Consider the following 24,061-nt stretch of genomic DNA (forward strand, 5'->3'; position numbering starts at 1 on the left):
AAATCACAAAACTGAAGAAGCAAATACAACGCAGAAAAAAAAAAAACGAGGGGGTCGCAAAAAACAAAAAGCTAAACAAAAGACACTGCCGGACTTAATGGCCGTAAAATGCTTGCCAAGCGGTCCAGCAACAGCAGCAGACGAGGTCGTGCCATGGCACTCATACATACATACATATATGTACATACATATGTATGTATGCAGGAGCAGGAAGACAACCATGTCCTGCACTAGGGCCCAGACACGGACACGGATGCCAACACGGACCCAAATTCAGACGCGCAGGGCGCCATTGTGGACACGGACCTGGGGATGTGTTGCGCTTGGTAAGCTTACGATAATAACACAATTATGTACTTACATAATTAAAGTCGTAAAGTGCACACACACACACATATGACACGCCTCCTTCACACACACACACAGCCTCTATTATATTCGTTATACATTTTTAATGCACAACTCGACATTTTAGAAAAGTTTCGCAAAAATAAAAGAAAAAATTAATAACAATGTTGTTTTTGACCCCTCCCCCCACACACAAAGAAATTATTTTTTCTTATTTATGTCTAACAGTGTGTGAACTTTGTACGAAAACTTTGCTTTATTTTAAAGGAAATATTGAAATAATATAATAAAATGATCATGTCTTTTAAAATCCTACTGAACATGATACATTTCATTTCATATCAAAAAGCATTGCCTACTTTAAGGCAGAGCTAGTTTCAGGCTGGTACAGAGTCTTATCACATTCTGGATATGAAGATAGTAAGATATTTATGTATAAATATATATTTAGTGAAAAGCCTGGCATTTGGTGCCTGCTTTTTGTTAGTAAAAATAGAACCAATTCAATCAATGTTTTAATAGTTTCCTATTGATAATTGATTTACAGCGTTAGATGCATAATTTAAGCAAAACTTTGTCACTTTTCAAGCAAAGAGACAAAGAGAGAGAGAGAGAGAGAGTGTGCTGGAAATCGCTTGAACATTTAATCAATGTGAAACTTCTCGCATAGCAATAAGGATTCTATGGCGAATTGAACTTGAAGCTTATTTGAATTTTCTTTATTTTGTTTGTATTTATTTTGATTATTTGTATTTTTTTTTTTTTGGCAATTTCATTTTTGTTGTTGCCCTTGTCTGTGTGTGTGTGTGTGTTTTTTTCTCTTTGTTTTTTTTTTTTTGATGGTATTAATATTTTATGCTCATGTGCATAACAACAATGGCGAGTGGCAAACAATGAGAGTGGCAACATTGTGGGGCAACGAGACAAACATTTCTTTTTGTTTTGGTATCTAGACACACACACACACACGTATAAATATATATATATATATTTATATGTATGTGTACACATATAAGTCATCCACAGATGCACACACATACACAACGTTTGGCACTTGAAACTTTTCCTTTCTTTTCACTTGGCCATGCAAATGTGATGAGAAAATTGGCCAAAATTGGAAACAGAGTCAAAGCTGAAGACACAGACAGAGGTTATAGGCTTATGAATTGTTGGCATTGAAAATGGAACGAGTCCATAATAAATATACAAAAAAAAAAAAATACGTTTATTAATTAAATTGCGCAACTATGAGAATTTAATCCAATCCAATTCATTTAAAATTAAATGAATGCAACTGCTATCTCATCCGAACGTTAATCAACTGTACAATACACAATTATATATATATATCTATGTAATCAAAAGGTAAGTAATTACATATATTCTTATCGAATCAATCTCTACGTTTGATACGATATGATTTCACACAACTTTAACTCAATAATGGTTTATATTCTTAAAGTTTATTGAAAAAAAGCTGATGGGACAATCTTTTCTTTGTCAAACCCATGGCAAGAAGGGCCATGTCAACTTTGTTAGTGTACATAACCTTAGCAACCCTGTTCATTTATCGATAAGATTTTGATCTGGTTCTGCTATCGACTACTAAAAATGTCAAACAGACACCTTAAAATGAACTCTTTTCCTTACTTTCTTTCCCAACTAAATAATTGGTTACCCTCTTAAGTCTATCTTTGTCAGTATATAGTAAGACTTAAACAGATCAATTAAGTACATTTTTCCATTATTGTCGAGAATTTACAAATACTTTTGAAAGAATAAAAACTTTCGGAGTCACATATGTCCGTTATTTAACATAATTCATGATTTGCTTATAAATACCCATAAAGTTGCCAAAAATCTTGTTTACATCTTTTTCTTTCTTCCAAATCAAAACTGCACACAAATAGCAAAAAAAGTGACTACACTGTTAAATTTTATGCTGCCAGCTAAAAGCACGTGCCATTTTATTGAAGAAGGATTGCCAATATATGTATGTGTACTTAAGGAACATTGTTGAGATTGTTCGCTTTTGGAGAAAGGATGATTTTAGTGTCAATGTATTGCCAGGAAAGATTGCGGTTACAAAACCGCTAATATTGTAATTAGATTCTCGAAAACATTTCGAGTCTCTTTAAGTAATCAATATAATATCATGTGCCAATAATCTAACCACTAATTGGCTTAGTTTAGGTTGATTGAACCCAAACTACATACTTACTTGCCTACAAATATGCAATTTTCGTCGGCTGGGCGACAATTTCTATAATTTATATGTCAATTCAATGAGTGTCGAACGTACGGGGAGGATATATAGAAGAAGTGACAAGCAAACAAGCAACAAGTTGTCTCCTTTAATGATAATCATAATGATAATAATGTTGTTTTCTTGATGTCAAGGCGCAACGATTTATAATATTTGCGCCTAAAAGTCGATTATCATTTTCGGAGTGTACAAGTGTGTGTGTGTGTTTGTGTGTGTGTATGGCCTAAACTCACTCAGTTGTCAATAATTTCATTAATTCAATATTTGCTTACGATTTGATGGGCAACAAAAACTTGAAGAGAGACGAGCATGTTTTTTTTTTTTCTTTGCTTTTTCCGATACTCTAAGGCTTATTATCTGACTGCTACTTATGAATATTTTAGCATGACATTTATTACACATGTATGTGAATGTATGTATGTATGTTTTTTTGCCCGAATGTTGCTACGATATAAAGAAATTTGGGTTGGCCAAATTGGTTTGACAGAAATGCCACAATTGTTCACTGAAAAGGGATTTTCGGGTTATGTATACGCTATCAATTTTCATTCTCAAAGCAAATACATACATACATACATACATACATACATATGTACATATGTTTGTAGTTGCAAGCTAAAAGTGTGGAAAAGAGAAAATGTAAGCGGAGTGAAATGCAAAAATCAACAACTCTTATCCCCAAGGACAAATTGCTAAAGGTTTTCACTAACAGAAATGGCACTAAAACTAAATTTAATGCTAAGATGCTCAACGATATACAAAGAAAACACATAAAGCCATTCATTTCATACATCAATTAGTTGAGGCTCTCGAATCCCACACTGAGGAGAAGTTGCTTCCACGGGCAATCTGTTTAAAATTTCAAAAAAATTCCAAAGATAATGGAAAATGGAAAGTACGCTTAAATTATTCACCTGCTGACAGAGAAATTCATATATTTGGGTAAAGCCAAACTCATTTCGCGTAATTTATGTAAGAATAAATGAAAGAATATTAGGCACTTTGATACCCTAGTTTAGCAATAAATCTTGAGAAGGTCAGTAGAGCGTTACAAATTTATAAGCGGCGTATTATATAGTTTTGAGTTTTCTATGATAAAATCGAATTAATATGCCCATTCGCTTTAACCAAGGACTAGGGTATAATACAAATATTTTTCTTACTTCTGGGAATTGCCTTTTGACCAATTTCTGTAGATTTTGTTGCTGGCAAAAACAAAAACAAAAAGTTTTCTTTGTTTGCATTTTGGCTGTGACCATTGGAAAAGTGTCAAAACTTTATAAAAGGACAAATTGAAATTTTTGTTTAAGTACCTATATACATACAATAAGCAGGATTTTCCGATCTGCGTATATGTGTATGTGTGTGTGTGTGTGTGTGTCAACAAATTGATTTTTTTGTTTACCTTTATCAAACTGTTCAACCTGTCGTATGCTTTATATTTTAAATCAAAAAAATAACGTCTGGGGATTGCATGGGTTGAATTAATTATGAAGAGTCTTACCCAACAGACAGGTACAGATAGATAGAAAAACAGACAGAAAAAAAGAGTGAGTAAGTGAGTAAGTGAGAGAGAGAGAGAGTAAAATGTAGTAAAAAGGATTTCGAAAGTGACTTAAGTCAAAGTGCCGCCACAGTTTATTTATGTTAAAGTTCTTGTTGTTGCGGATATCCATTTGCCGGCGTTGACTAGCACAATTCCTCGCTTTCTCTTTCTCTCTCTCTCTCTCTCTCTCTTGGTCTCACTGTATTCTCCATTAAAACACTCCTCTTCAAGCCAACAACCCACACACGCGCCCAACCACCCAGTTAATCCGTGGCAAAGAGTCTGCCAGAGAACTTGGCCGGATATGCGCCTGCAAAAACGAAAATTATGCCACAGGGCATAAGAATTCAAGTCACTGCGTAAAAAAAAAAAACCAAAAAACAAGAAACGAAAAGAAAAGAATCGTCTAAAAGTAAACATTATCAAAACGACTGACATCAAGCGTTGTACGGCTGTTTGGCTGTGTGTCAGCTATGCTAGAAGACAAGCAGACCCAGTGTGTTTTATGGGCCAAGAGTCAAACTATTATGATTTATGAAATAAAAACATTTGACTAAAAATTGCCAAAATTGCAATTCCACATGTTATAAATTCAAGCAAAAGCGAAATGTATACTCAATCGAGAATGTAAATTACATTTTTTAACTTTAACACGCTTTAACCAGTTGAGAATTGCAAATGGCAATCGTCAACGGGACTATTTATGTATATTAATCGCTAATCTTGGGTCCACTTATAATATTTCTACCTTAGCAATCTATACAATAAAAAATGTGTAAAAGGAAACTTTGAAAGTAATTAAAATTCTACACAGGAAATGAATTCGATAGAAATTTGTCGCTAGCTGCGATTGATTATAGTCAGCATGGCATGGCTCATAAGCGAGACAAAATGGAATGCCCATAATTGCCAAGTTAGTTGAATCAATCAGATAGTTGAGACTACTCACTTTCACATAAGAAAAATGATTAAAGGAACAATTAATGAGAATACTGACAAAGTATCACAAGCATAGAGCACAGAATTAGTTAGTTACTACTTGGGTTTATATATCCCTACTTAATAATTAGGATATAAAACTTGTTTTGAAGTGCCACTGGGAGACTTTTATATAGTCCAGTCAGCATGCTACTTTATCGATTTTCGATATACCTTTGTACTCAATTATCGACAAGAGAGTCAACATTGATAATTAACAGACTTCTTTCAGCCAGGAAGAAGGCTGTACTTAATCTAATTAAATTTAAAATTTCTATTATTATTGTTATTATTTTTGTTTTGTTTTCGTTTTTGTTGTACCTACATTTTTTAAGTTTTATTTTATGGTCTTTTGAAATATTCCCTTAGCTCGGATTAGAACGCTTTTTGGTCTCAAGTCTCCATCTAACACACAATTTTGCACACAATCAACTGCTTCAATACTCACCTCAGCCAATTTGAAACTCGTTAACATGCCATGTCAACGATGCTTGCATTTTGTGGCCAAAATATTTACTACATGGGTGGATACTGGATACAGACCGAAGTTGTGCCAGAAGGCTGGGAGGCAGGCAGCAGCCAAGCCAACAAGCAAGAACAAGAGACATAAATATTTATGGGCCATAAAGTGTTGCAACTTTTTGATACACTCACTCGATGCTGCCTTCCCCTTCCACCGTCTATCTCGCAACAACAACAACTACATAAACCCGATCCATGGCCGGGCATGGTAAGTTAAGGATGAGTTCAAGAGGAAGACAATTTTTGGCCCAGTGTCAAAGCATCGAAAATCATCACATACCTACACTCTCTCTCTCTCCTTCTCACTCACACACATTGTTGTCTGTGTGTAAGTGTGCAATTTAGGAACTAGTTTCCCTTGCATATTTCATAGACCAATAAAGAGTTGTCACAGTGGGTCAAATGTCAAACTCTTACAATAGAAATTTAATCTTAAAATCTATGAAAACAAAGACAAAATGCTCTCTAAAGTTATTAAAATAGGAACTCAAAATAAACGATGATTATGGCTAGGTAAGCCTGAAGTCATTTAAATAGAAGGTAATTCAAGCTATTGATAATCCTTATTTATCCTTTATTTATTTTTTTTTAACGTTTTGTCAAGATCGAAACATACTGCTTGTTTTTTTCTTAAGAGTTTTAATTTGAATATTTTTTATTTGAATTTTTTTATTTTTTTTGGTTTGCTTCTGTTGTCAAGATTATAAATTGCAAAGGAAAAGAGAGATTATAGCATGGAGTCCTTGATGCTTGACGCTTTAATGGTCTAGTGCATTCACTTTGATCTAGACACACAATTATTCATATGCAGATTGTGTGTTTGTTTTTGTTGCTGTATCTATGGCGCTGTCTAATTTTTAATAAAACGCACACGACGGGAGCTCACTCAGCTCACTGGTCGCCCATTCCCCAACCAGCCACATCACTCTGAGCTAAGGTCTTTATAGTACTTACTTATTATTACTTTTTTAGACACACACACACACACGGACCCCCCCGGACACATACACGGAACCCCCTTCAACACAGACCAACGCCTTCTCTTAATACTTACACCAAGTTCCACGTAAATTGTATATATGGGATATGGCAGGGCTATGACCATGCCAGTCAACCAGGTGGCACAACAGCAAACGAATCCAGGCAGGCGACCCTTAAGCGGATCGTTTAGCCAACGCATGCGATCCCAGGCTATAAGGATATGCGATATCATGGCCACATGCAGAGGAATATCCTGCAAAGGAAAACAAAAACAAATCAAATAGAGAAAAAGAATCAAACATTCAAGAGATAAATGATTTTGCAGCAATGATGGAATGGAATGAAGTGTTGGAGTTTGAGATTGGGATTGAATGGCAAGACCATGGCCTCATGGCAACCGAGAATTGTGAAGGGCGGAAGGGCAGATGGCGGAAGGGGCATGCTGGGGGCAACTGTTGGAGCCTTGTTTATTTAGTCCAATGGGCTTAGGCTTCCATTTTTCGTGTTTCGGTCGTGTGCGGTGATTGAAACAAATTCGTTTGTCTCTGATTGCAGGCTGGCTAACACCCTGAGGCAAGCATATGTCTATCTCTCTCTCTCTCTCTCTCTCTTGCTCTACATGAACGCTGTTTACTCCCACTCAAAAACACGCCTCTTGTTATTTTACTTACAAAATCCCCAAGATTTGTGCTAGGCTAGAAAAACGATTTTTCGCTTTCCTTCTACTTTATATGTATCTCTCCATCTGTTTTGTTTATGTGGACTTCATCTAATGAGACGGATGCTCTCCATCCCCCACCAATCCTTAGAGCCACATATTAAAAAAAATCACAGATAACATATTTAACAAAATAACTTTGTTTTTGCTGTCAGTTTAAAAATAAATATTAAAACGAAACCTTCATCATATTCGTAATCGAAAACGGTAACGAAAAAGTGCGTAAAGTGTTGCTCATTTAAGGATCTATTGAGCGTATTTAAGTCAAAGTCCAATTCACTTTCCGGATCATGTGCGCTTGCGTGCAATATGGTAAGACTGTCATTTGGCTTTGTCAAATCAATTACAAGAATTTGTGATAGTTGAATTTTTCAATTAAAGTTAATGTGCTTGAAATTTCTAAAAAGAAAATCTTTAACTCATTAAGGAGTGAAATTTTTGCCTTTTGGTTGGGATGAAGGGGACATAAGCCAGCATTTTTATTTCATGCCACATAGTCATTTTCAGTCTCAGTCTCCGTCTCAGTCTCATCAATCAATCACACCAAGAAATGCGTGTGTGTGTGTATGCCTATTGATGTTTTTATTCCTATTCTTTGTGTGTGTGTGTGTGTGTGTGAGCTATTTGTCGCTCTTTTGTGATAGCAATCAAATCGAATCATATCCCGTTGCCATTCCTTTCCTGGTGGGTAACACAATCTCTCTCTATCACTCTGTTCACTACCATCAAAACAGAGCAAACAGAGTCTTTTCACAATATCAATGTAATCATTTAGAGATGCTCTTACAATACGCCACACGAACACTTACACACACAGAGACAGGTGGCCATGTATTAAAGAGGCAAGTCCTTTTTTATGCTTTAAAAAGCTCATCATATACTATGTATGTATATCCGGTCCTGTATGGACACACGTGCTAGATTCATCTTATCGAAATTCAATTAATTATTTTTCAGTGTTACGATATTTGGTTTCAGTTATGTATATATATAGCAACTGTCTGCATGCACACAATCATAATTTTATCCTGAAAATCCTGCTTTGTGTAATCGACTATGTCGACCACTGATATGAAGAGAGCATTCAATCTTTCGGCTTTATTTAACTTTTTGCCAATGTTGTTATGTGTTATGTGATTTCCCTTTGCCACAAGAATGACACTCTAGATGAAGAAAGCAACACGCAAGTCGCATGTGGGGCATGAGGCATGAGGTATGAGGTGCAAGACACGAAGGCCGAGTCAGAGGTGGGAAAATGGCGTAGCGGACGGTGGGGTCGGCGGCGAGAGCAAGCAACGATGACATTAAATAAGAGTAACAAAACAAATCGAATGAAAGAAAGTATAATAATATATGTATGTATGTATGTACATATACTATGTATGATTGTGTTTACTGGTTGCTTGCTTCCACGTAACTTCACTGCTTACTTTGGTGCGGGGCGTGTCAATCACAGTGTGTGTTTCATAATAAGGTGAGATAGGTTGGGTGGTGGCGTTAAATTGAGCGAGAATACCCATCCAGCAATAAATAAATGCTTCAATTTAGCATGAAAGACTCTTCATATACTTTTAGGGCTAGTAAGGCTAGTTCAGCAACTTGGTCACACTTGTCATGAAACTACTTTAATAAAAGATTTAAAACAAAATCTAAAAAAAATACATTCAAGTTGAAATCAAGTTTAAGATTTAGATTGGTATAACCTCCTCATTCCATTTCTTACCATTGCAATGGGAGTCGAAAAGTTGTCGTTTATGCCCAGAGCATACATATGTAACTAGACATCCATATGTATGTATGTATTTGGTTGCCCATAGACCAAATAAAGTTTAATGAGTTTTTCCCCTCTTACTCTGGTGATTCCATGAATCTCCATTCTAAGCTTAGCCACAAAGCAAACATATGTATGTAGCACAAACATGGACTCACATTTGTATGTGTAGTAGTGGTGGGTAGCAAGTAACTAACTAACTATATACAAATCTAGTCTTATTTTTATATAGCCATAAAGTTGGCCTACATTTTGGGCGAACGCACTTCAAATACCTTTATTAACTTGACCAAGATTTATGGGCTTCAATGGGATTTTAAGATACAACGAAGATACGTTGAAGATGACACAACTCACCTGCAGCATGGGCAAAAAGAAGCACAGGAATTGTCCAAATATCCAATTCTGAATGAGCATGACCATCAGAGAGACAGGCAAAACGAGGGCACATTGCACAAAATGGCATAATGCCAAATTGATGATAAACGCATGCGTGACATCCTTGTAGAGGCGATGGTACATAATATACACTATTATGACTATATTAAGGATCACACCGAGCAGAGCCAGGGCCGCGTATTGAATGAGAAATAGCCAATAGACCGATTTAATGCTCGACTTCAATATGGGGCCATTGAAGCGTTCCATATCGTCCGTATTATTCACATGTCCTTCGAGGAAATGGGCAATCGCCATAAAATATTTATCGGGCATCTCTTTAAGCTTCTCGCCACCGCTTGTTGTGCTGGCCGCCAATTGATAGTCATCGTTAGGAGCGACCATCGCTCCATGGCTCGTTCCACTGCCAACACCTCCGGATCCGGAGTGCGGCTCATGCCCAGCGGGTGACATTCTTACCACCTGCAAAAGAAAGGCAGAAAGAGAACAAAACGAAAACAAAACAATGAACAAAGTCGATTTCACACAGTTGGCAACAAACCACAACAATGAACTCAAGGGAAATGACAATGGGGAAGGATAGCTATAACCGGCCGACAATTGACGACTCTGCCATGCATTTTACGACACACAGTGCATTGGGTACAAGACAGAGAGTGAGAAAGTGGGCGGTGGATCGACTTCCTCGGTTTGTATTTGTCAAGACACACACACACACAATGACAGCAAGGGGTAGGCAAAGTGAACAATAGCCATAACCAGCTTAAGCGCACCCAAAAAAAAAAAAAAAAAAGAATTCCACAATGATGACGTTTTACAAATCGGCAACAAGACTATATTTGACATACATCGTACAGTTTATCCAAAAAAGTAAAACGAATGTATAAAAATACTTCGTTTTAGAAAAAGCATTTTGCACAAAAATTTTTGTAGAAAGTCTTCCTTGGGGACACACCAGTCACGGTCCAGATTAAGTCTCAATTCTTCTTTTTGTCAGCTGCGACATGAGTTCCCTGTTGAAACGCAACTCCACTAGAGTCCAGCGGTTTTCGTCTATGGTGTGATCATTCAATTGCTTTGTGGACAAAGTGTACACGGTTATCCTTATCATGGCTTATAAATGACCATTGGACTGCATCCAGCAACAGCCGGTCGACATAGCGCCGAGTCGACTTCTTCTCCAGGTCCATAGCTGAAGCCAACGTTTTGGATATCTCCGATGCAGTCAGTGGTCCCGGCGCCGAGTTCCCGTTTTTGTGCCCTTTTTGGATTTTTATCACTTCTTGTCAGCTGCGACATTAGGTTCCTGCGGGGGCGGAACCTCCACTAGAGTACAACGGAGTTCGTCTACGGTGAAGTCACTCAATCGCTTTGTGGACAAAGTGTACCGGTTATTGTAATCACGGGTTACAAATGACCATTGGACTGCATCGCGCAACAGATGGTCGACATAGCGCCGAGTTGACTTCTTCTCCAGGCTCATAGCTAAAGCCAACGTTTTGGATATCTCCGATGCGGTCAGTGGTCCTGGCGCCAGTTTGAGAATCTGTAAAACGACACTACCGTCGGGTTCCTGTGCCATTTTTGGATTTTTTTAACTTTACAAAAATTTGGTTCAAAAAAAAAAAAAAAAAAACAAAATGAAAAACTAGAGCGTAAATAATAACTAGGAATTTTGTGTACTTCTCGTTACGATAACTGAAAACTTAATGATACTACGGAGCGGCAGTTGGTATATCAACAAAAATTTGAAAGTCACAGCTAACTTCGATCCTCACAATTTTGCCCAGTTTGACATTTAAAATTTGTCTACATCTAATGACATTAATGTCTAGGTTGTCTTTGTAAGATAGAAATATTTCGAAGCTAGATTTCAAAATATATCGCATAGCATTCTGTTGATAAATATTTCAATTAGCTAATACTGGTCATGGCTTCCATTTGGCCACATTTGTCGCCTTGATCCGGCCTTTAGACTAAACTGGCTGAGAAGGGGGATCATTCTGTTTCATTCATTTATTTCAATGTTTTTGTTTTCGCCTGTGTCTTGCCGTTGTTGGCCACGTTTAGTTGGCTTTTGTTTTAACATTTTGTAACGGAAATTACCAAACAGGAACCGAAAAAACAAAACAAAAAACACACACACACACACACAAACCACAAGAAAAAGAAGGAAAAAACCTGATATGGGAATTGAAAATCTGTATGCGACGCCTAGGCCAAATTGTCTGACTGTGTGTCGTGAAAATTTAACTACCACTCCCATTTTCCGTACCATCCCATCCCATCCCATACCGTTTCGTCCAGCCCTTACCTTTACTGAGTTGTCCTGCCATCTGTCCATATGTTCGTTACTGGAATTTCAATCTAGACAGGACCAAGGAACGGAACAGAATAGTATGGAGCCGAATAGCACAGGACAGAATAACAGGACACGACTAAACAGAGCAAACAACATGACACAGACACAATGACTGGCACACGTTCGTTTCCATGTTGGCCAAAAAGAAAACGACAAGCAGAAAAAAAAAAAACCAAATAGCCACAGTCTAGAGAACCGCAGACGAACGATTCCTTAAAGCCCCAAAACCTTTGCATTCCTCTTTAGATACTCCTCTTTCACTCTCTCTCTCTCTCACATTACACCAAGTTTTCACATTTTCCTTGCATTTTTCCAAGCTTCCGCCTGGTCGTTTTCCTCTTTTGCTAAATAAGGTATAAGCGCTTTGTGTACTTTCAAGCATGATTACTCTGAGGCTTCATATGTATAATTTTAGACTTAGGGTATGCAACATTCGGTTTAAATTTATGTGTGTTTTTATTGGTTTCCCTTTAGCCAGTTTTTCCCTTCACATTTTAAGCAGCAACTTCCGTTCAATTTATTGCGCCTAATTTTTCTTCACTTTTGCGGCGAGCATTTTTGTATTTTTTTGTTTTTTCCGCCTTCTCCTTTTTCACAATGTTTGTAGAGGGTGTCCCTTTGTGGTAATTGGCAATTGTAGCGCAAAATGAAATGAGTTTTAGGCACAATTTCGTTACTGAAATGACCGTAATATTGAATTTGTAATTCTCTTTGTTGATGTAATGAGTTTAGCAACGATATGGCAACGCTGCATATATGCAAAATGCTGTAGACTCGAAAGCAACTTTCGTTTGGGAAAACCCTGTATATCAAATGGCATTAAATTACCGTCACCTTCTTTGTTACAAGGTGATTATTACAACAGAATTAAGCGAAGTTTTTGGGCGTTTTCCTAAAAAAGTGAAGCACCCTGTATATATGCATGTGTAAAAGCCAAACATCCTGTTTTATACTCTATTGGCCTAACATGAAACACCATTTATTCCATTTTGTCATCCTAATGCTTTCTGCTTGCAGTAATTGTCTCCCTCGAGTAGGCACGATTCCCCATTGGGGAACACCCTGTATGCAGTTTTTAGTAGTTGTTTTTTTTTTTTTTTTGTCTTATTTTCGTACAGGACAAGCAATGCCCGGTTTGATGACCCGTTCTCCAACAAACTGGCAACTGCTGCCGCTGCTGCTGCTGCTACTTTTGGTGCGCTTAATTTTGTTTGAACATGCTACATACCATACAAACCATTGCTTTCCCATGGCCCATGCCCCTATCTATAGCCCCGTATGCTCAACCATCTCTCAAACATTAGGAGTTTTTTGCCCTCACAGGACTTTATCTATGTTACGTTTGGGCGCGCACACATGGCCTAGTTTTGTGGGCTAAAGTCGACAACGACGACGACGACGACGATGAAGCCAAGAAGAAAAAAAACATGAAAGATACAGAGACAGAGCCGGGCACGTAGATGGAAATTATGGGCGTGGATATGAAGGTGGGTCCACTGTCTACTAGGACTAAGGACTACTGCATTTTGTGCAGAGCTAGTTTATAATGCTTTTGCAAATGATTTATATATGCGCATGTAGGCATATTACAGGGTGTATTCCTTGTGGACGGTGAAACCATCCATCTCTTTGAGCTCTTTGTACTTGTTGAGCTGTGATTATAGCTATTAGATCGTTTGTCAATTAGCTCCATATTACATATTTATCTGTGTGTATCTCTCTCTCTCTCTTTCTGTGTGTGTGTGTGTCTGTTGACTTTTATTTCATTAGAGATTTACGCCAAAAACTTTGTACCAACTTTTGTGGTTTGGCTTTTCTGTCTCTCTTGTCTGGTCTATTTGTGTACGTTAAATTTGTTAATTAGCTTAAAATGTTGATAGACAACGAACGCCTTGTGTTTGTGGTCTTTAACCTCAAACCACTGGCATCTTTGATAAGTTTTCACGCTTTTTGCTCCCTTCAAAAGTCAAAGTGTACAAATTTGATTTATGTTTGAATGAGCTTAATAAATTGATTAACCCCCAAAGATTCTTCTTTCTCTAGGAAGTCTTTGGTAGAAAAAAATAACCAGATATCCATTAAGAAAGATCCATTCAATTGTAGTCTAATGCATCATATTAGTTATGTAAGTATCTATCAGAGTTGTTTTCGAAGTACTCACAGTGATATCGATAAACTTAGCCACTAACAATGCATCTACTAACACAGCATTCATTAAAAACGTAGTTTTACAAGAACAAACGAATTTTTTTCTGCATTTTCTTAAATTGGCAACTTGAATTGAACCTTTTGCTGTGATGCACCCAACCCCGGCAAAAGATTGATCTAAAATTGGTCCTGTGAAAGCAAATTTAAAGCAAAGTTAATGGATTAATAGATTCAAAACGAGAAACTTGAATAACATGTTTGGCCCCAGATTCCCCAGTTTGGTAACTAGATGAATAGCTAACTGGGACCAGCCTTATGGTGCATCAATCACCAGCCATTAACACTTGTTCTCTAACCCATTTGGGCCATTAAATATTGCCGAGGATTCCGCTAACTCAAAACAATTTGTTTGAAAAATGTACCAAAAATACATATAAGCATGTTGTTATTATTGTTGTTGTAGGCAACCAAAAAGTCAAGTAATTAATACTGATTCCTCTCAGGCTTATTGATGCGGAACATCGCACACAATGTAGACGCGACGCGTATATATGTACATATGTTCATATGAAGCAGACTAAGGTGGAATGGAAGTGATGTGGGGGGGCACAGGTAACAGCTTTATGCGTCTCAAGGTCTTAACTGTCTTCGTTAGTTAACACCAATGGAAAAATAAATGTCCTTAAAGACCTTTGGACTGGGTAAAATGTTAAAGGGAGTGAAATTTATTCAAGCCGAAAATCAAATTTAAATTGCATTCCAAATGCAAATGGAAAATTCCAAAAACAGAAAAAAAAAATAGAAATTATTTAGATACTAATTTACAATTCAGTGAAAATTGCAATTTGTATGTCATCTTCTGTCTCTCTCACGCCCACACTGTTTATCGGCAGTTGATAACTCTCTTTTTCGCATGTGTGGGCTAGCATGGCCTTGACATTGCCAATGCCAATGCCATTTGTCTGTCATTGTATCTGTGTAACGAGTTGCAAGTGCGTTTTACATACATATATCACCGCCGATATATGTATATATATATATATCCAATTAAGAGAAAATGCTTTTGTGTGTGTGTGTGCGTGTGCGTGTTCGTGTGCATGGACAAATTGTAAGTAATGTAATTTTGGTTCTGACGAGGGGCCACCTAATCCATTCGATAAATTCACTTGCATCATTTCAGCTAAAAAGTAGGCAACATTTTTGTTAACCCTCGCTAACGCAACGCTTAATTTGGCATTTGTCAAAGGAGCTTTTGAAAATGAACTACAAATTTCATACATATGTATGTATGTATGTATAAAATTTCTCTGTTGGCTTGTTAAATTTCATTTGCCAGAACAAATTTCGAATGCAATACCATTTAAATAAACCCGCGCCCTGTTCAATTGGCAATGCCAAAGGGAAACGCAGTGGGAAAATTTGTTTTTAATTAACAGGCTCAATTAAAATGGGGCGTGGCCACAATTACAAGGTATGTGCATGGCAGATGGAGAAAGAGAGAGATACTGAAAGAGAGTAAGAGAGAAAGAGCGAGATATATATGTATATCCAAATTATTGGGCCATAAAAATTTGTCAAGGGAATTTAATGTATTTTTTTTTTTTTGTTTTATTTAAGATGGCCATAAACGTGACTCCCTTGTTTCTCTCTAACACGCTCTCTCTCTTTCTTACACTTGACAGTTGTTTTCGAAAATTAGCAGGCAAGTAAAAAGTAAAACTTTTATCAGACTTTTTACAGCGTTTACTTCCCATCCATTCATTCCATCAACATTGACTGATTATAGGCAGGCAAATAAGGCGAGGATTCTAACCCCAAAAAAGGGAGAAAAAGGTAGCCTTTTAAAGGACAGATGGATGGCTGAAGCGGGGAGTAGGGCAAGAGCAAGGCTAAGGCTAAGGCTAAGGACTGCGGGTGGGAGAAGGTGGGAATGGGTTTGAAACATTGAAATTGATAAGCCAGTTGGCTGCTACTTTCTAAGCTCAGCGTCTTATACGCTGTCTCTCTCTCTCTCCCCCTGTCTCTTCCTGTGTGTTTGTATTTATGTATTTTATGTTTATTGTCTTCATTCGCTTCACGCAAACCCGCACACACACACACACACACACACACAGACACAAACCAGCACAGGGTTTACAAATAAAAATATATAGTATACTTAGCAGCGCACAAAGTGTATTCACAGATGGCAACAATAAGTTGTTCTGCGTACTTAAATTAAGAATTCCGTTTGCAATTTTCCAAAGTTTAAACAATTTTATTTTCATTCAGTCAATATGTTTTATTTAACCTTTATCTTACTAAACAATAAACAAAGGTTTTACGTGTGAGATTAAAAAAAAAAACACAAAACCCTAACTCGTTAATCGAAGCAATTTATTCATTCCTTCTACTCATTCGAGAAGGTCTCTCTGCATCTGCATATTCTATAAATAGTTTTGTTGATTAAGCCATCAACCCTTTGGACCGTGAGCTATAACAATTTATTTTGAACCCCCAACGAAAGCAAATCTTTTGCCATTTAAATAATTTAACGTCATAGTTTAAGACCTATGTACGAGAAAAAAAAGAGTATACAGTATTCCTGATTTACTCACTTTCTCCTTACTTTCATCTGTTTTTCTTTTCTTGCTTGTTGTCAGCTTGGTTTATTTGTCTCCGGTCTTATGGGCGTAAAAAATATTTGTGCGCACTTCTGTCTATAGGTACTACATATACATACACACATACATGTTTGTAAGTCAGTGTGTGTGTGTGATTATGGGCTTTCAATTGGCTTTTGAGTAGCGTAAAATTCATTGAGACAAGAGTCTAGCTGTTTACGACTCTCTTTACATTTAGTGTCAAGTCTAATAAAAGTCTCGTGCCCTTAAAAAAATATATTTAGATGGAAAAATTATTTAATCCCTGAAATGATTTTCGTATTAAATGTAATTGTATTGTGAGATGGTAACCCATTGTAATTGGGTATAGTTTCCTTAGCTAAAACCTAATTAATTTAATAGGTGCCAATTAAATGAAGTCGTCATGACGATAGTCCATTGTCCACAGTGTGCAACAGTTTTCTGTATATATGTACATACATATATCTAAATATATATATGTATATGTACATATATCCATTTTAACTGCGTGCAAGTAATTGCATACTTCTTTGCATAAACAGAACGTTGGGCCATGCCTTGTTCATAGTTATGGCACTCAATGTAATTACATACGGTTGATTGCCTCACCCACCGACCACCCAACGACACCATCCAAGCCATCCACCCACTCATTGGCACTCTAAGCTCTAGGAATGTCTGACAAACCCTAAGCGGAAATTGATTTTACCAGTCCGCTATCCGCTGTTGATCATCTTCAATCTTTAGGACTGTCTTCGGTCACATTGAACATTGATTTTTTTTTTTCTATCTTTTAGTATTGTCCTTTTCATTTGCCTTTAGGCGTGCTATATATGTATGTATTACCTTTCGATGTTTGATCTAGTCTAGTTATAGTTTAAGAGAGCATCAGCAAGTTCGTTTTGAATAATTCTGGCTAAATTTTATTATCCATCCATTTTATTTGATTTTGCTACTTTGCGTTAGCCAGGCAGCTCGTTCGTTTGCAATGTTCGGTACGCTTTATTGAGTAACAAGACAACTATAAAAGCGCAAAACGACAAAGAGGGATGATAAGTATGTACATACATATAAATATATATGTATATATCGAGAGAAGGATGATGGGCTGGTGTGTACCCACAAGTTGGTAGGTGGTGCAAGTGGAAGGAGGAAAAAGAGGAACGAATGAAAAGGCAACCACGCTCAAGATGGGGCAAAGATTGAAGAAATTGACAAGTTTCCACTGTAGAGTGTGCATTCAAAGAGCATTCGCCTGAGCTAGGCGTCTCTGTCGCTCTTACTCTAACACACACACACACACACACACACACAGACCAGCACTTTGTCTCTCCTCACTGTCTGCTCCGTCTCTGCAATTGTGCTTTAACTATAAACGCCGACGGTCATTGACTTTGCAGTGCTGCAATTTTCAACGTTTTACCCGCCAGCAATTGTCAATAGCAACAAAAAAGAAAACCCAAACGAAAAAGGAACGAACGAAAAACAAAATATAACAAAAATCAAAGAGAATTCCCAGAACAGAGCAAGGCTGAACAGAACAGAACAGAACAGAAGAGAATTGGCGATGGCTGAGACGTATATTTTGGGTGATTGGGCTGTTGAGTGGGTTGGCTGGTTCGAGAATACAGTACATTGATTTTGGTCAATGTCCTGCATGTCCTCTCTCTATATGAAATCGTAATCAAATTGTTGCCTCTCAAAGTTGCCACTCGTTGTTAACTGTCAAAATTGTTTAACGTTGCGTATGATTAATCTTGAAGCAACACAAACGAAGCTAAAGAGTTTCGCAAGTGGCTAATAGGAAAATAAAGAAATTCTTGTGTTTTTTGGGGGTTTTGGTGGCAAAATCTAAAAAATTCTCTGAGCCTCGCTCGATCGTTCGTTCGTTCTCTATTGTAATTCAAGTTAACAACTAATAATAGGTAGGGTATGCTAGAGTTATTGTTCAAAGCATTTGCTTTGGGCAACTAAAAAACTTATTGAAACTGAAAGTTTTATTACGGTTCAATCATCTATGAGGAGAACTCATTTAATAGACTTCCAGTTTAATTTCGGTTGCTTTCTGCCTTTGTCCTTACCATTTGTGTTAGTCTAGGGTGAGATGGCGAAATGTGAGGAGGCAAAATGTCCTTACCCCTTTTCAGTCCGTCAGTCTGACTTAACAAGTGAGTGGATTGCATTGGTGGTGGTGACAAAGTAGATGAAGGTAGGTGCCTACCATGTGCCTCTTGACCTGACGCCGTGTGTTACCTTGACTTGGTTTTTCCCATAGCCTGAGCTGGTTTTATTGTTGTTGCTGTTGTTTTTGAATACGCTAACGCTTCGATATCCTTGAACTTAATGGGGGGGCCAACAGCGAATAAGGCAAGGGAAAAGGAACAAAAGGCAGACATTGTTTACGCGTCGCGGCAAATACATACATCCATATACTCTTATGTATGTGTGTGTGTGTTGGTCTCTTGTTTGCACAAAAGATTTGCATTATACTTTTTTAGTTTATGCTTTTTTTCTGTAATTCTCGCTGTGAGCCAGAAAATAAGGCACAAAGTTAAATAAGCCGCATTTTCATTTACTTTTTCTCCTCCTCTTATCTCTTTTCTCTTTCTCCTTGCACCATTTGTAGACAATTTGCCAGGCTATAAAAATTCGCCACATAAATGTAATCGGCAAATTAATTGCCAAAGAAGTCAAGTGCAAGCACTTAATAAATTGCCATTAAAAATTCAAATGAAATATTATGAAAAATGCAAACAAAACACACACAAAAAAAAAAAAAAAAGTAAACACAAAATTGAAATGGGTAGACTCCGTGACGGAGTAATTGACTCTCCCTCGCTCTCTCTCTCTCTCTCTCTTTCAATAATTAATAACTTTTCATAAGTCTCAGCTGGTGGTTAATGATCATCTCTGATCTTAAGCTTCAATTGGCTTGAAATTTCTTTTTGAAAAAGAAAAAAAAGAAATTCTGCTAAGCCAGAAGCTGAAAAACAAGCAACAACCCTTTTAGGCTACTTTCAATTTTCAGTTTATTTTCTCTAACCAAAAGGACTGACATCCTTTTAGCTTCCTTTTGCCTTCCCCATCTACCCATCTTCTGCATGCGTGTGCTCTGACTATTGATGAACTGAAATTCGCACAATTGAAACCAGGCGGCGCGTGCGGTAAACTTCTATAGCTTCTTCTCCGCCCTCCCCTAGAGGCGTTTTATGTTTGACAAAACTTTGTGGTCGAATTTTACACCTGCTCACCCGATTGTAGATCCCCTGTCAAAAACTGTCACCGAACCGACATTTGAAATACCCTTTGGAAACCAGTCAACCAAATATAGTCCATCAATTATCCGATTATCGATCCGACAGAATTGTCTGATGTATTTCCCCCAAATCTTACTGTGTCGAAAATGTTGGCTCAGTTAATGTACTCTTGTGGCAAGGGTAGTCAATTGAGAAATTGTCCCTTACTCTATGTATGTATGTATGTATAAGTATTCGCAGTCAATTTGTGTGGCAACATTTGTTCATTTTTGAATGATTAGATTAAGTGGGACAAAATTTTTGGGATATATTTTTGGAGAGACATTAAATGCCGCCAGCTGGCTCTTTTTCTTTCCTTCGGTTTTGTTTTGTCGTTATTCATTAACATTAATGAGTTCATTCGTTTGGTGGATAGAAGGGTAAATGGCAACTGGGAGAGGGCCATGTGGACGGCATAGGGAGTGGCAGCGATTTGCGGGCGGCAAATTTTTAAAGGTTTGAGAATGTTGCAAGGTTACTGGCTAATTGACAGTCAGCCATCAAGTGGCAAAGGCATCTGGCAATGATGGTTTGGTGACTTGATGTAAAAGTCTAAAGCTATGGGTTGGGTTCGGTCTACTTGGTCTTTGTAGCTCCAAGTGACAGACACTCCATCCAACCATCCACTCCGTCCTTATCATCATCATCATCATCGACAGTTGCCATGCTGACTAATTCAATTAGAGGCACTAATTTCGGACCTATTAGACGAAGCATTTTCAGTTGGCCCTCTCTCATACACTCGTTTGTAAATTGTCGCCACTCAACACTTTTTCTTTGCCACGGCACACAGAATCCACTTAATAAGTCAACTCTCAGCCAAAAGGAAAAAAACGAAAAACGAAAAAGAGGGGAGAAGAATAATTCCCACCCACATCAGAAACAGCAACAGAAAAGACAAAAACAACAAAACAGAAAATAACATAAAGACTGGCATTAAAACCAAATTATGCTCTTACTTTTTATAATGTACAAAATATTATTATGCAACATTATTAGCAATTTTTTGTTGGTCTCTTTTCTTTTTGTATTCCCCTACAATTTATCCCATTTTAAAATGGGGTATATGCATTTTAGCTGAAAGCAGATGGAGTCTCTCTCTTTTTCTCTCTCTCTCTGATGACTTTTGAACTATTATGAATATAAAGTTTTGATATTTAATCATATAATCATCATGAGAACAAAAAGTGTATACGAAATTCTATATGATATACTTAACATTTGTTTACAGTATTCTTTGTCTCTCGTTGCTTTCGTTGCTTTAACACATTTTTATTGCAAATTGTGAATATTTCATGTTTTTTGTTGCTTGTCAAAGCAAAAATTATAAAATGGTGTCACAAGGAGAGATATGTTAGTATATGTATGTTTAAATCCCTGCAATATATGTATGTATGTGTAAATACATTATGTATATACATATGTATGTACATAAGCTTGTTTAATCAACATTGCTTATAAAATTGACTTTGCTTTGTGTCTGTGGCCTATTTGCTCTTTCAGTCATAAAGATATACCCAAAAGTTGATTATATCAAAGAGCTTTAACTTTTAGACATTCGGATGTTCACTCATTTGTCTCAAGAACTTTTGTCCACCATATGTGACGGTGTTATCATTGCTGTGAAAAAGGTTTTTTGGGTTTTGTTTTGTCCCAAATTTGTACTGATTAATTTGACAAATATGCTTTGATATAAGATCTTTTTAATATTAAAAGAAATAATTGATTTGATATAATAGAGAGATAACATCTCGCGATACATTGTAGTTCTAATGAGAGAATTTTTTTATTGTGTTGTTTTACTTTATATTTTGTAGATGAAAACGAAAAGTGGCAAATAGAAAATTGCTTTCAAGTGCGTAAATCAATGTTGGTGGAAAAACAAAATCAAAAATAGGAAGAAAACTGAGAGGAAACTCAGATTACAGCCCACGCTCAATGCGTTGGCGGCAGTTCTGTTGATGTTTTGATGTTGTTTTGAGGAATGCAGCAATAAAAATGCCTCAATGGCTCCATCTGGATGGAGAAAGTGGTTGGAGTCCACTGTGATACCAAGTGATGATGGGCCACGGGCCAAACAAATGGAGAAAAATGGAAATGCCAATGAGAGTATAGGACGACAATGTGGTGGTGAGTGGTGAGGGTCGACGGTTGGTAGGCGAAACTAAGAAGCTAATGGCGTTAGTTACTTAGCCAGGAGGCTTCACGACTTCTGCTTTGGTAATGCACATAAATTTACACAAAAGCGTAAATCTCTGAGCAAATCTCTCATTTCGGAATGGTGCATATAAAGCCAAGGATTTCGTCCTTTACCCCATACTGATGCCACTGATGCCCATACAGTATACACATGTGCGTGTGTGTGAGTGAGCCACTTAACTGTGATAAGGAATCAGCTGAACTCAGCAATGTGACGTTAGACATAATTTTGTGTCTTTTCGTTTCGTTTCGTTTCGTTTCTTTTTGTTTTGTCCTCAGTTGTTGCCTTTTGCCGTTTTCGGGTTGAAAGGTCGTTGACAATGCCAGCAAAATTTATGGTTTGTCCTTAAAAAAAAAAGCAAATTTAATCGATTCCACCCATTCCCATGTCATTTTGGATATTGGACGAGGCTAAAGCACGTGTGTTTTTCAGGACCCCCTTGCCCTTTGCCTGATTCCTTCCGGGTTTTGTTGCCATTCCTCTTGTTTTATTCAGATGCGTGCTTTGGCCTGCATTTGAAAGTCGTCTTTCTCCTGCCTAAGGAGAACACGCATCATAAAAACAAAACAACAACAACAACAAAAACTCCCATTTCCATTTTCACACACGTCTCAGTTCATGAATTTCCTTAATGAAAAAACAAAAAGCAAGTAGAAAAAAAATATACCCCCCTCCAAACAACAAAATACAAACAAAAAGTTTAGCATACACACGCACACACACACACACACACAGGGCACACTCGGTGCTCGGTGCTCGGCACTCTGATACGTGCGTGTAAAGTGCGTGAATTATTTTTCAGTTTCTTCAATTTTCTGTTGCCTGTCGCCTGTTGCTCAGTGGCATGTAATTAAAAAGTATGTTGAAAATGTTGTCACGGTTTGTCAGCGCTGTAGGCCACATGGAACTTTGTCAAGTGATTTTTCTGTAAAACCCAAAACCAACACGAAAAAAAAAAAAACAATAAAAAACATAGAAATTGAAAACAACAATTATAAAACATGTTTGTTGTGGTTAGTCGATGCAAAAAGTATACTCACACACAAAATATTAATGGGCAATTAGTACGCCGTAAATTCAAATTCTTAATGAATACTCTTCTCAATTATCAGAGAAGTCGGAATAGTCAAGATGATTCATTCGAGATGATAGAAAGACTTAGATGGAGCATTGAATTACCGTCAAGCTTGGCCATTTTAGAGCTATTTTGGGAATAAAACAGAGCAAATGGCTTTAAGCGAACTTATCACATTCAAGTTTCTCTCGAAAAGGGAAACGGAAGAGTTGGGCTGTTCTCGTTTTTGATTCCGCATACAATTGTCGAATTGGGTTTAGTTGTGATTGATTCATTGTATGGTAAACCAAAGTCGATGCGACGAATTACATACTTCATTTTCAATGTAACATAAGTATGTGTATGTGTGTGTGTGGTGTGTGTGTGTGTGTGTGTCTGTCCAGCTCTATCATTGCCTCTGGCTTGTGGCTCGTGGGTGTCATTCTAGTTCGGAGGGGTAGCACAAAGTGGCTATAAATGTGACACTAAGTTAATAAATTTATGGCTAAAACACACCCAACTGATGATGATGTGCGTTTGGCTGCTAATTTAACCAACAGCAACCACAATGCCATCAACTGAATCGTGGGTCAAATATGTACATACACATGTATATGGTGTGGAGATGGCATTGTGTGTGTGTGTGTGTCGTTGGCGTATTAATAATATTTTTATTGGCCGCTTATTTGCCTTTTGTGGCTTCTACTTCTCTTTCTCTTCATTGTTGTTACTGTCTCCCTTTTTTTCTCGCTCTCTGTGTGTTTTCCTGTGTGTGTGTGTGTTGTGCTCAAATACAATTACAATTTTAGCTGACAAATACATTCGTATTCCTGTGTCCCCCTATCCTA

At 37.3% G+C, this 24,061-nt stretch overlaps 1 protein-coding gene across 1 annotated transcript in view; it reads right to left on the reverse strand.

Annotated features, from left to right (window-relative positions):
- Positions 1-24,061, reverse strand: part of LOC137586757 (uncharacterized) — a 37,513-nt gene that overhangs the window by 11,377 nt on the left and 2,075 nt on the right. The window contains exons 2-3 of the mRNA XM_068302905.1: positions 9,488-9,991; positions 6,715-6,894 (exon numbers count right to left, since the gene is read on the reverse strand). Coding sequence (XP_068159006.1) covers positions 6,715-6,894; positions 9,488-9,982 — 675 coding nt within the window. The 5' untranslated portion in view covers positions 9,983-9,991. The remainder of the gene's footprint in view (positions 1-6,714; positions 6,895-9,487; positions 9,992-24,061) is intronic.

The sequence above is a fragment of the Drosophila tropicalis genome, unplaced genomic scaffold (genome assembly GCF_018151085.1).
Source record: "Drosophila tropicalis isolate 14030-0801.00 unplaced genomic scaffold, ASM1815108v1 contig_158, whole genome shotgun sequence".
In the NCBI taxonomy this organism is placed as follows: Eukaryota; Metazoa; Arthropoda; class Insecta; order Diptera; family Drosophilidae; genus Drosophila; species Drosophila tropicalis.